Source organism: Odocoileus virginianus, chromosome 3, assembly GCF_023699985.2.
Source record: "Odocoileus virginianus isolate 20LAN1187 ecotype Illinois chromosome 3, Ovbor_1.2, whole genome shotgun sequence".
Taxonomy (NCBI): Eukaryota; Metazoa; Chordata; class Mammalia; order Artiodactyla; family Cervidae; genus Odocoileus; species Odocoileus virginianus.
In genome coordinates, this window is record NC_069676.1 from 58,804,799 (window position 1) to 58,819,083 (window position 14,285).

General features: G+C 42.1%; 2 protein-coding genes across 3 annotated transcripts in view; both read right to left on the bottom strand.

Annotated features, from left to right (window-relative positions):
• SLC36A3 (solute carrier family 36 member 3) overlaps positions 1-5,585 on the bottom strand; it is a 61,653-nt gene extending 56,068 nt beyond the window's left edge. The window contains exon 1 of the mRNA XM_070465672.1: positions 5,145-5,585. The gene's annotated coding sequence lies outside the window, so the exon portion shown is untranslated. The remainder of the gene's footprint in view (positions 1-5,144) is intronic.
• Positions 5,586-6,082: 497 nt separating this feature from the next.
• The window catches only part of SLC36A2 (solute carrier family 36 member 2), a 49,262-nt gene continuing 41,059 nt past the window's right edge, over positions 6,083-14,285 (bottom strand). For both annotated transcript variants that reach the window (XM_020898556.2, XM_020898557.2), the window contains 3 exons: positions 11,491-11,657; positions 9,415-9,584; positions 6,083-6,512 (listed from right to left, as the gene is read on the bottom strand). In XM_020898556.2, coding sequence (XP_020754215.2) covers positions 6,241-6,512; positions 9,415-9,584; positions 11,491-11,657 — 609 coding nt within the window. In that variant the 3' untranslated portion in view covers positions 6,083-6,240. The remainder of the gene's footprint in view (positions 6,513-9,414; positions 9,585-11,490; positions 11,658-14,285) is intronic.

Here is a 14,285-nt window from a genome sequence, read left to right on the forward strand (position 1 = left end):
GGCACTGGCATTCTTTGACATTGCCTTACCAAAGAATGCTCAAACTACTGCACAATTGCACTCATCTCACACGCTAGCAAAGTAATGTTCAAAATTCTCCAGGCCAGGCTTCAGCAATACATGAACCGTGAACTACCAGATGTTCAAGATGGCTTTAGAAAAGGCAGAGGAATCAGAGATCAAATTGCCAACATCTGCTGGATCATCAGAAAAGTAAGAGAGTTCCAGAAAAACATCTATTTCTGCTTTATTGACTATGCCAGAGCCTTTGATTGTGTGGATCACAATAAACTGTGGAAAGAGTTGGGAAAGAGATGGGAATACCAGACCATCTGACCTGCGTCTTGAGAAATTTGTATGCAGGTTAGCAAGAAACAGTTATAACCAGACATGGAACTGGTTCCAAATAGGAAAGGGAATACATCAAGGCTCTATATTGTCACCCTGCTTATTTAACTTATATGCAGAGTACATCATGAGAAATGCTGGACTGGATGAAGCACAAGCTGGAATCAAGACTGCTGGGAGAAATATCAATAACCTCAGATATGCAGATGACACCACTCTTATGGCAGAAAGTGAAGAAGAACTGAAGAGCCTCTTGATGAAAGTGAAAGAAGAGAGTGAAAAAGTTGGCTTAAAGCTTAACATTCAGAAAACTAAGATCATGGCATCCCATCCCATCACTTCATGGCAAATAGATGGGGAAACAGTGGCTGACTTTATTTTGGGGGGCTCCAAAATCACTGCAGATGGTGATTGCAGCCATGAAATTAAAAGATGCTTGCTCCTTGGAAGGAAAGTTATGATCAACTTAGACAGCATATTAAAAAACAGAGACATTACTTTGCCAACAAAGGTTCATCTAGTCAAGGCTATGGTTTTTCCAGTAGTCATGTATGGATGTGAGAGTTGGACTATAAAGAAAGCTGAGTGCTAAAGAATTGATGCTTTTGAACTGTGGTATTGGAGAAGGCTCTTGAGAGTCCCTTGGACTGCAAGGAGATTCAACCAGTCCATCCTAAAGGAAATCAGTCCTGAATATTCACTGGAAGGACTGATGTTGAAACTGAAACTCCAATACTTTGGGCACCTGATGCGAAGAACTGACTTACTTGAAAAGACTCTGATGCTGGGAAAGATTGAAGGCGGGAGGAGAAGGGGACGACAGAGGTTGAGATGGTTGGATGGCATCACCGACTCACTGGACAAGAATTTGAGTAAACTCTGGGAGTTGGTGATGGACACGGAGGCCTGGCGTGCTGCAGTCCATGGGGTCGCAAAGAATCGGACACGACTGAGCAAGTTCTCAGCTATCATTTGCTTAATAAACTCTGCTCCCTTTTCCTCCCAGGATATCCATTATCAACCTTCCTGAAAAACACTGGAGAGTTCTTACAGAATTGCGACTGAACTGAAATTAACTGAAATATCTTATTTCCCTTTTCTCTTCTACAGGTGTCATTTCTAGATTTTTATCTTCAAGCTAACTCTCTGTTCCATAACGTCTGCTCTATTAACAATGCTTTTTAATGTATTTTTCATTTCATTTACTATGTTCCTCAGCTCCAGAATTTCTATGTGATTCTTTTTTAGAGTTCCAATCTCTTTGGTAAAGTACTCCTTCTGAGTTCATTAAACTGTCTTTATGTGTTTTCTTGTAGCTTGCTGAGTTTCTTCATGACAGCTATTTATCAATTAGATTGCAATATCCCATCACTTGTCTATGGAGAAATATCTTTCTCTCTTTTTGGTGGTATAATGTTATTGTGGTTCTTCATGGTTCTTGATGAACTATCCCTCTACCTGCACATTGAAGCTAACGTTAGAAGTTAAGAGTCCTTTCTTTTGTTTTCAGGTAGGTGGCACCATAACGCAAGGTTTTGATCTCTTCTTAACTTGAGCTGCCCCTGGTTATATTTGAGAGTTGGCACTTTGCAGTCTTTGCTAAGAGGTGTGGCTCTCTGCCTTTGTTATTGTTTTTGTGGCTCTGGGGTCCTTACTGCCTTGCTTCTGCCAGAGCCACTGTTGTCACCAGGATGGTGGGCTCTTCCCTAGCATCTGTGATCCCGAGTTGCAGGATCTGCTGCTGTGGTGGTGGGTGCTGGGGGGCGGGGGGCGGGCGGTGCAGTGAGCTGGGGTCTTGCAGGTGCCTCTACTGTATCTGGTGTTGTACGGTTTGAGGGCTCCACCATTGCAGATGAAGTGGAGGACAGGCCTCCTGACCACAGCTGTACCAGCAGCCATAGGTAACTGGGTAACAGTTACAATGGGGCCTGGGACCCTATCCCTCGAGCTACTGAGGCATGCATGACTCCAGCTCATCGCCTTCATCTGTAGATACACCTCCCCTTCTGCTATTGGGTTCTCTGAAGATGTGGACTTAGCTGCCATGGTCAAAAGACCGAGATTGCAGGCACCAACTCTGCTGTTCCCTTGGTTCTGCCTCTTCTTTGTGTTTCTGTCTACCCACCTTTAGGTATACAGATGTGTAGAATTCTCCCTTGTCTTGTGTGTTGGGCAGAGGCACCTTTATTAAATTGTGGAAGTTTGACTGGTTGTAGAGTGAAGGAAGAGAGGGTAGCTCCCCACTCCTCCATGTTGCTGATATCACTCTACTAATTTCATTTTTTGATGACAATCAGTATTCAGGAAAGGTAATGATTTTACAGATTTTGTTTCATTACTTTTATTTTGCTGATTGCTTTTGTGTCTGACAGCATTCAGTTAATTTTTCTGAGCTTTCCAGTTAATTATACTGCAAATATTTCTTTCTTTCCAAAACTTATACCTTATATTACTTTTTTGTGTTAATAACATAATGACATCAAACATCCTTTTCTAATTTCACTTCACTGAAACTGCTTTTAGTGCTTCACTGTTAATTATGATGCTGCCTCAGAAATCACTTTCCTCCCCCTTCTCAGATCATGTTGTTTCTTATCTTTTTGTAATACTGAGTTTTCTTTGAAAGTCAGAATTACATCATGAAATTCTATTAATTTCTCCTCCCTGATCTCTAGAGCTACCTACTGTAAAAGATTCATTAATGTCAAATCATATTTGCATTCATAGGAAAAGCTCCATGGTATACTGTTCTTTTAATATGCTGCTAGATTCTATCTGCTATTTTTAAAAAATGCTTGTATTTATGTTTATATTTGGTCATGTTTTTTTATGTGTGTTTTGTCAGATTTTGATATCAGAATCAGGATTTTTTGTATAAAAAGCAGGGAAGACTTTCTTCTCTCTCTAGGCCTGAAAAGAGTTTAAATAGCATCAGGCAGGATTGAACGGTGGCTGGGAAATTCTGCTTTGCTCCTGATTTACCATACAGTCTCCTGAAACCCCTCCTCAATTCATAGCTGATTTATTACTTATAGGGAAAGGCTGTGGCATTTCTAATTTTTCAAAATGTGTAATCCACTGGACACATTTTTCCAATTTTTACTTTAACCACCATCATTCAAAGGTCTCTCCTGGGGTCTATAAAGCAATGAGGAGTATTGGGGTGCAAAAGTTTCAGTCTTGACCCATTTGTTACTACATGTTTGATCGTCAGCAAGTTACTCAGTATTTCAAAGCCTATTTTCATAACTAGGAAATGAGAACAATGACACTACACACCTCAGAGTTTCACTGTAAGGATTACATGAGATAATTACATGCAAAACACTTAAGACATGCTCACTGAGGGATGGAAGAATTTTCTCTGATCCTTGATTCAAAAGCAAGCTCCAAAAATTAAAGAATTAGTAGGGTGGTAGGAAGGCGGAAGGCTGTGTGTATGTATTGTATTGAGCAATTAAAAAAATTTAATACCCCCAATACTCACACAATTATAATAGTTGGTATCATTAGTGTTGCTGACAACTACTACTAAGTCTCCCCAGATTGCTTTTATTGCTTATATCAGCGTTGCTAAATTTATTTTTTCTTTCCAAGATTCAATTTTAGCCAGATTTTTCTATGACAAGATTAACCTGATTCTCTTATACAGTAGGGGCTTGTCCTTTAGAATGGGAATGACCATTTTTTTAATAACAAAGAAAACAATCTTTAACTTAGCAAGGTTGGGTAGAGTAATAGTTGAGCAGAGTGGAAGAGACAAGTTCAGAGAGAAGAAGACCACTTTGCAAAGGCTTTGAACCAATCAGTGGCAGCAGTACTCTGGGTCTTCTACATTTCTGATGTAAATATGACACCCAGATCTCTGGCCAGGTGGGCAGTGGACCACTGCATAGATTATGAGTGTCCATCTCCCAGCAGGTACTCTGCAGACTATGAGATCTGGGTGGGGAGCTTGTGTTCATGAAGCACTTTCTGGAATTTAGCAGGTAGAAAGTAACACACAAAAAAAGGAGACCAGGACTTGGGAATTGGGGTAGACACTCCCCTCAGCCCTCCATACCTTCCCTAGACTGCAAAGGTAGGATGATGGATAAAAATAAATAAGAAAGGGCTTTTGAAAATGTTCTCTTAAAACTGAGGCTGAAATAAGCATGGGTCACTTTCCAAAACCACAGAGACTGTAATGAGAAACATTCTTACCCCTCACTGAACTACAAATCTGCCTACAACATGTCATTTATCTAGATGCTTTTCCTCAATTTTAGATTTTAGGGGGAGGGAGGTAGCAGTCACCAACAGGAAGGCTGAAGTGATGTGTTGGGTTGATGGGCCCTTGGTTGCCAGCCAATGTCGGACATGAGAAAAGGCACAGGAATGTTGAGGCAGCAGGACTGAGTGGAAGAAGGGTCAGATTCAGTGCTGGGAGAACTAAGTTCTACTCAAAATCCAGCTCTAACAGTGTCACTGATGGAAAGTTATGCTCAGTACTCCAGAACAGTTAGTGTCACCCTGCCCTTATAAGGATCTATACAGTACTAACTCACTTGATGATCTGTCATTATTCCCCAGTGTAGAGCAGACTAGCTTGAGGATAGAGATTCTTCTCTCACTTATTAGTGTTTCCCTTTTAGAGCAATGTATCAGTCAGCTTTAGCTGCATAAAACCTTCCGCATCTTATGGCTTAAAACTAAAAACATTTATTATTTCTCATAATTCTGTGGCTCATCTCAGGAATACTTATGGTCTTGTCAATGTGATTGGGGCTGGATATAGTCTAGGATACTTCACTCACGTGTCCAGGATGTTGGTGGGCTGGCTGTTCTGGGAGATGGGGCTCAACTGGGATGATTCATTTCTGCTCCACACAGTCTCTCATCCTTCAGTAGGCTAGCCCTGGCTTCTTCACCTGGTGCTCTTGGCTCCACAGAGCATCATGATGAAAGTTCCAGTGCATGAGCCATCACCAGTCCTCTGCTTGCATCACATTCACTAATGTCCCGTTGGCCAAAGCAGGTTACAAGGCCATAACAGGATTCAAAGGGCAGAGATATAGATTTTACTTCTTGATGGGAAGAGCTGCAACATTACATTGACAGGAGGAATTTGTGGCCATTTTTGCAATCTATTACAAGAACCTTGAACTTTGCTTGGTGTGCGGTGGGTAAGCAAGAATGCTTGTTGCAAGAATTAAGAGGTTAAGAAAAACAAGAATAAGAGGTAAATAATGAAATAGTGTCATTGTTTAGCTCCTGCCTACCCCCACCCCCCTGTCCCCACCATTGGCACATCTACTTCCATGAGGACTGCTTTGTTGAGATCTTTGAACTGGGCCAAAACTTTATCCAGCTGTCAAGAAAGTTTATTGACCTTGATTTAAATATGATGGCTCCTTTCTGTCTGACAGTATCAGTTCGCACTGGACCTCTAGATCCTACCCACTTTGATGCTGGAGCTATTCACACTTTGCTGGATTATGGATTATGTCCACTGGAAAAGAGGACACCCTTTGTCTATCAAATCACCATAGCCTTAGCAGGCTGCCCCTCCTTCTGTCAGTCGCTGTCTCTTGGATCCCCCCTGGTGGCTTCCTCTTGCATAGCCCCACTCAAGGTAAAAAATTCATTATGTGAACTGCCAAAAAGTTGGATGGAATCAAGAGCCTTCAGAGGGAGAGCTCTCAGTGTAGGGGAAAGCTAGAGATTGAAAGAAAAGAAATAAACACACAAAAAATTTTAAATTATCACCTAAACCTTGTATTGGTAAGTCCATGCTTGTTTCACTGTGACTTAGCCCAGAGTAAGGTAAAGCCCCAAAATACAGATAATGCACATAAAAGAGATTTGTGTCATTAAACGGCAGGGTGCTGGTGGAAAGAAGCAGTGCCAAATTCACTGAATAAAAACAGTGGAGTTGGAAAAGGTGAGAGAGCTTTCTGAGTGGATCAGCTCGTCTAGGGCCTGGTAGGTCCCCATCACAAAGCCCACGAAGCCCAGGATGCTGATCAGGGTGTCCTTGACGATGGTGACGGGGCTCAGGCCCTCTGAGTAGTAGGTGGTGATCTCCAGGAGGGGTGGGATGATGAGGGCCAGGGCACTGCCACTCAGGGAGCCCACCAGGGAGAGGACCAGGTCCAGGCGGGGGATGAGGATGGCCAAGATGCCTGCAGGAGATGATACAGGATAGATGGAACTTCCTGGGCTTAGCCAAAGTCTTAAAAGTTTGCTTTAAAAATCCTCTAATTAAAACATATACCAATTGTTTCTTACACATACAGCTACATAAAGAAAAGCTGAAACTCCTATAATATGGCCAACCACATTCATTAAAGGTTACACATTAAAATTTTAGTGTGTCTCCTTTCAATCAACTTTCAAATACAGACATTAATATTATTGAAAAGAAAAACCTTCCCTCTTCCCATTTAGATTCAGTGTTTGGAGGTCTGCAAATTTAACTGACAACAGGCAGATTAACAGGAGGAAAGACAAGGTTGATTTAGGGCTAGGAAGCCTTCATATGGTGTTTCCTAGGCCACACAGTGGTAAAGAATCTGCCTGCCAATTCAGGGGATGCAAGAGATATTCAATCCCTGGGTCAGGAAGATCCCCTGGAAGAGGAAATGGCAACCCATTCCAGTATTCTTGCTTGGAAAATTAAATGGACAGAGTCTGGTGGGCTGCGGTATATGGGGTCACAAAGAGTCGGACATGACTGAGCAACTGAGCGCATACACACATACACATAGCCTTCACAGGAACTGGGCCCCTAACAAGGACAAGGGTTCACACACCCACTTCAAGAGGAATGAAAGTGGGGGAGAGTGTCCAAGTTACTTAATTAAATTAGTCTGTGATGACGGTGAGTCTCTCTGATTGAAAATCTCCCAGAAAGTGGATTTATGGTGCCTGTATTTTTCAAAATATTCTGCTTAATTCACTAAGGACATTTAGATAAGGTTTTTTCCCCATGGCTGCTTGTACTAATGCTTTTAGTTTAAGATAATTTTCATGCCACAGAGGTACATTTCAAATCTCTTCATGTTTAATGATTAAGCTCTTCCTTAATAAATAACACTAAATAACAGTGTTGGGAACTGTCCCAGCTGTTTGGAATATATCAATGTACAAAACAGACAAAGAAACCCCTTGCCTTTGTGGAACTCATGTTAATAATTAACAGGACTACAAACACCTCTTACTTGCAAACAATTAGAAAGTGTAACTACTCACAGGAGAAAGGGGGTCTTCAGTGGGAACAAGATCACAGGGTTCCTTTAAAGGAGTATCTTCTCCAAGTTTTACATACATGTCATAAAATGTCTAACAAAGAAACACTAAAAGCTAAAGATCCTGAAATTATATGATTTGTAATATATATAAGTTTTTTGTATGATGTTTTATAGGCCTGGGCTTTTACATTTTTTATTTCACTTGATGGACAATTTTCCTGATTACAAACAAAACTCAGAAGTCTCCCCCAGGTCTGCTAGGATGGAGTGTGGTATAACAGCACAAATCAGGACTGGAAGGCAGGATTCTCCCTGTGTGGCCTTGAGTTAAACCTCCAACTGTTTCTCAGCTTTTTTCCTCATCTGCCAAATGGGGATGGTGTCTATCCTGTTAGGTATTATTGTTCATACTGCAAATGGTTTTAAAGTCTTAAGGAAGTTAACTCATGCAAAGCACTCAGAAAAGTTATTTTTATTATTACTTCACCATTACTTTATTATTTGTTTTTCTTTTTTCTTTTGGCCATGCCGTGTGGCATGCAGCATCTTAGTTCCCTGATCAGGGATCGAAATGGGCAAACTCTGGGAGATGGTGAGGGACAGGGAGGCCTGAAGTACTGCAGTCCATGGGGTCACAGAGTCAGACACAACTTGGCGACTGAACAACAACAGGGGTTAAACCTATGGTGGAAGCATGGATTCTTAACCACTGGACTGTCAGGGAAGTCCCTACTTTATTATTTTTACTTGTTTGCAAGTAATTGTTTGCATACATACTGATTGAAAAGAAAGTGAAAGCATTAGTCACTCAGTTGTATCCTATTCTTTGAGACCCCATGGACTGCAGCCCGCCAGGCTCCTCTGTCCATAGAATTCTCCAGACAGGAATACTGGAGTGGGTTGCCATGCCCTTCTCCAGGGGATCTTCCCAACCCAGGGATCAAACCTGGGTCTCCCACATTGCAGGCAGATTCTTTACTGTACTGATTGGGGCAAATGCAAAAGCTTAAGGAATTGTTATCTTCATATCTAAGGCAAATTCACTGATCTTTCTGGAGTCTCTAATATTCTGTATGGTGGTGTCCCTGCCTCTGGGGATAAACTGGGAATAAATGATTTCAAAGGAAGAAAATCGGTGTCTGTGATTTATATAGGCTGATCTAGCACAACAAGAATCACAATTAAAAGGAGCCTTAGGGACAGCGGGGCCAGGGCACACACAATGCAGGAATCTCTATCATCTTCACCCCTGCTAAAATACTAAAGGTGAGCGGCACCCTGGATCATAGGGCCTAGAGCACAAGGAGGGCTGCCACTGGCCACCATTTTCAACCTCTGTCCTGGAGGTAATCTGTGATGGGTCTGACCTGAGATGACTTGGGCTCAAATCCCACCTCTGGCACTTCCTGCCCAATTGCTTCTCACTCCCTCCTTCAGCTTTCTCATTTATAAAGTAGAGTTTATCATAGTCCTACCTCATAAGAGTTCCTGCAAAGACTGAAGAAAATATTATGAAATATAGGAGGGAAAGAGCTTAGCTCAGAGGACAGCACACAGTAGGTGTTTAATGAAAGTCAGTTCTTTTGTAATTATTATTTGATAAGCTGTTATTCCCTCAAGCTGGACACCAGTAAATCTATCTAATTAGGTAGATGTAAGAATGAAGTTATTCCTCAAGCTTAAATAAAATGAATTACTATTTGGAAAGCCTCAGAATGGCCCCAGAAATACAGTTACAGTATACAATTAATGCTGGTTATTGTGACTATCGTCTACCATCTGGCTGATTCCTGATAGCCCTCTGGAAAAACCAGGCACTCTGCCTTCCACTCACATGTCAGGCTGACCATGGCAAGGCGAATGAACAAGTCCAGAGGCAGTGCCCAGCGCTTCGACACGTGGGAGGTGGCGAAGGGAATGATGATTTCCGCAGGGACGTAGAACTGCAAGGCGTAGGTGCACAGGATTCCAACGATGTAGAGGATCTTGACTGACTGGTACAGCCTGCAGGACAAACCAGAGCAGCGTTCTCAAGGCCAATGTGCTCTGACACCTGGAATCTTTGTACATTAACCTCTGACCTTGGAACCATCCTGTGGGCAAATGTTTCCTTGTCTAAAAATGATGGGGCGGGACCACCTACAAGAGGAAGTCACAGTAGAGCATGCAGTGGTAAAAGACTGAATCATGCAGATTCAAATGGAAGCAGTTGAGAAGGTTACCTCTAAAAAGAATCTTGAGTATGGGTATAAATAACACCTTCACAAACCATTATCACTTGATGTTGGATTTTAGATTTTAGAAAAGAGAAGTTCAGGCCAGGTACCTTTCTCAGGGAGATACAAGTGATAAGTAGTGAAGACCTGGGTCTAAAAGATCTGGTCCTCTGTCTGTTCTTAGGAATTCTCTGGATCCCTCAAAACTGTTGGCATATCAACAAAAGTTCAAGTAGGCTGAAAGAACTGCAGAAAAAGAGAGTTATGTGGAGTTGAGGGATAAAAGTTACAGAGTTACTTAGAGGCCTCAGGCTAGGGGCAGAGAGACTACATGAAGGGGTGTTGAGTGTTATTGATGCCTTTTATGACCTACGGAGGTAAGGCTTTTCCCCTTTAGTTCAATAATGTGGTAGATGCATCTGGCCTGTTTAGTAAACCTGTGTATACTCAGTCCATTACTTACAAAGGCTAGCTTTCATATTTCTGGGTTTCTTGCTTATACTAGTTCTGTTGCCTGGAACACCCTCTCTACTCCCTTTCCATCTGTGCAGTCCCCACCTATTTTTTGAAATTCCCAAGGAAGCACTACAAGCCAGATGCCTTTAGACATATCCAACTTGATCCACATGAGAACTCTGTTTTTTAGAAGAGGAAAATGAGGGTCAGAGAAGTTAAATAAACCACCCATGACCATAAGCTAGGGGTTGGTGTAACTGGGACCTGGATCCAGGGTGTTGCAGTTGTCCTTGTTTGGATGGAGCCATCTCATTGGACAGGACGATCCCCTGTGCTCCCACTCCTATGTACTTTCTCTACCGGGGAGTCCTCAAGGCCTCTCCACTATTATGGAGGGCTTCTTTTTCCATTCCTAAGTTACATTTGTGTACATACAGTATCCCTCCCCCATTTCCATTGGATCATGAGCTGAAAAGATCATGAAGCTCAAAATTATAGTCTACTCACATCAATACCCTCCACATCCCCATGTGTCTACACTGACATCAGCATGTAATTGGGATACAGTAATTGCTTGATGAATGATATTGATCAGCTTGGGAAAGGAGCAGCATTTAGATAACTTAAGTCTCCAAGAGACCCTTCAAAAGACAGGTATCTTGTAATGAATGACATGCCTCAGTGTGGGAGAAAAGGATGCATAATGTGACAGGGGTTCATCTATCTATTGAGATATTGCATTATTGAAGTCTGGGTCAGCTAACTGTTGTATGAATTGGGTCACTTAAATATAAACATTTTCCAGATTCCAATGGTCTTCCCTCATTAGTTCTTGTTTTATTACCTTTTTATCCTAACTACTCTGCAAGACTTGGTAGTACAGCCTTAGTAAATGTAACTGGAGCTGCCCACTGGCTCTTCTCTCTGCCTCTTGGCCTCTGTGCCCCTTCCTTTCTCTCCTTAGGTGACTAAGGACTCTGACTTTTCCCCTAACTTCCTAATTCACTTCCTTCCTCACACTAAGCTATCAAGGCCTCACTCAACATGGGAGACTGTTGTTGAAGAAGAGCTCCCTGGACAGAGAATCTAGAGCCCAGGGTTCCAGCGACAGCTCTGCTTCTTCTTGTGGATGCCCTCCAGACCTCACTTTGCCTTCTGTGGAAGGGAGGAGAAAGTGACCTATATGTTCCTGTGCCCACTGGCCCTGAGTCCCCACCACCTGAGACCCATGGAGTTACCAGCAGTTGGGCAGGTTAAGGGTTATGCTGGCCTTGACATCATCTCCAAACCGCAGGTAGCCCAGAGTCCCGACACTGATGTAGAGGGCAGTAATGATGGACATTCCCAAAGACAGGATGACTGGGAAGCGGCGGGCATCCTTCATCTTGTTTTCCAAGGGCAGAACCTACAGAAATATCACAATGTAAGAAGAAAGGAGGAGAAAGAGGAACATGGGCATCAAGAGGAAGGCATGCCATTTCTGGGAGTATGTACACAGAATCAGAAGTAGGAACATGCACAGAAATTTGTACACCTACATTCATAGCAGCATTATTCACAGTAGCCACAAGTTCGAGGCACCCCAAACGTTGTGGTCCATACACACAATGGAATATTATTCAGCCTTTAAAGAAAGGAAATTCTGATATATGCACCAACATGCCCAACTCTTGAAGACATAAACTAAATGAACTAAGCCAGTCACAAAAAGACAGATACAGTGTGATCCCACTCATTGAGGTAACTGAAGTCAGAAAGTAGACTGGTGATTCCCACAGGCCAGGGGAGGGATAAGTGAGCAATTATTGTTTAGTGGGTACACAGTTTTGACTTTGCAAGATGAAAAGAGATGGATGGTGATGATGGTTGTACAACAATACGAATATACTTTATGTCATTGAACTGTACACGTAGGCTCAGGAAACTCAAGCAGCGGCTCTGTATCAACCTAGAGGGGTGGGATGGGGAGGGAGATGGGACGGAGGTTCAAAAGGGAGGGGATATATGTATACCTATGGCTGATTCATGTTGAGGTTTGACAGAAAACAGCAAAATTCTGTAAAGCAATTATTCTTCAATAAAAAATAAATTAATCAAAAAAAAGTTAAGATGGTAAATTTTAGGTACATTTTACCACAATTAAAGGAACAAAAGGAAAGGAAGGCCAGGAGTCACAAAATGATCCCGGGACCATTCAGAGCTGGAAGAGCCCTGCAGGTCGACCAGACCAAGGAGATCAACTCCCTGGGGTGGCCCAACCTGGCTAGCAAGTGTGCTTTGTTTGGCCACTGTTCACAGTTTCATTAAGGTGCTGTAAGCATACTGCATCATCTCTCTCTCACTGATTAAGACTAAAAGCCCTGGACAGAATATATTAAGCAACTAGCCACGGACTCTGAAAAATATATAATAGAAGGTGAATTGCTCAAAACCAGTAAAAATGGCCATTATGGCAATGAGTTTCCTGATTTTTTTCCTTCTTGTATCTCCTAGTTAAGGAGAACCTGAATCCTAGAACTATGTTGTGGATGTGGATGGAAAAAAAAAATCAAGCAGAAACCCTCTTTCTGGCTGGAAGACCTAAAATAGGGGACCCTGTGGGACGGAGAGCATGGAGAGAATTATTATTATTCCTGCTTCCTTTTTACTCTCCAAGCCGTGCCCCCAAGGGAAGTCTCAGGCACAGAGCAACAGTCTGCTATACCAGTGATTGCAGTGGTTACCGAGGCACCTAAAAATCTGAGACACACTAATTCTCTTGAAGCAGAGGAACAGGGAAAAGGTGCTTTAAAAGTCCAAAGAGCAAGAGGGGAATTGGATTGGCTACATAATTTGTGGGGCCCAGTGCAGAATGACAATGAAGAACCACTTGGTCAAAGGTCGAGAATTTCAGTATGATGAATTACTGTGTACATATGCATTGTACATACATATATACATACTGTGTTGTACATATACATACTGTGCAAAAGTTATACGTATATATACTGTGCAACAATAGACTGGTATGAAACCTGAATAAATCTTGTTCTCATTAAAAAAAAAAAATTTCAGTATGATGAATGCAGGGCATTAAAACAAGAGTGGGATCCTTCTAAAAGGCAGGGCCCCATGTGACCACACAGGCTGCATGCCCATGGAAGGAATCCCTATTACTCTTTCCTCTTCTCTTTACTATTGGAGAAGGAAATGGTGATCCACTCCAGTATTCTTGCCTGGAAAATCCGATGGATGAAGGAGCCTGGTGGGCTACAGTCCACGGGGTCGCAAAGAGTCGGACACGACTGAGCGACTTTACTTCACTTTACTCTTGTTACTCACCTTTGAGAGAGGTCCAGTCACAAGAACTGGATAGGCATGTAGGGAGGCTGAAACCCTGACTTTCTAGCCAGAGGACCAGAAAAAGAAGCTGCTGAATGAGTGTGCAGCACACTGGTGAGTGTGCAGGAAAACATGGAAAGGAGGGAGCCAGAGAAAGAGACCATCTAAATCTGTGAATGAAGTCTGGGCTCAGCCCTGAGCTGTACATGTGCAACTGATGTGAAGCATCAAAGGAAAGCTTTTGAGAACTAAACTATTGTGGGGACCACCATCTGGTCTCTGGGTAGTATAAAGGCAAGGTGAAGCCAAGTATCACTTTAAAGTCTTTGAAAACCAGTCTGATATTAAAACCATGGTCTAAGCTGTGACATGCTTATTGAACACTGATACATGGTCTGAACAAAACCAGTGTGAGAAGCAAACTGACCAAAGATTTATATTAAAGAAAGTACAGCTGAAGCTACCTCTGTTCTATGCCTTGCATCCTTGTCAAACCTGTAAATAAAAACTATGTATGAACAAATAAATAAATAAAACCATGATCTCCTGAAGATGGATCAGGACTTGTGGTCTGAATCTAATCAGATTGATTGCTTGTTAAAATAAAAGATCAATATTCTTCAGAGAATTTTAACATGCTCCAGATTCTCATAAAACAAGATATGTATAGAATACAGTCTATAATTAATCAACATACAAAGAACCAGGAAAA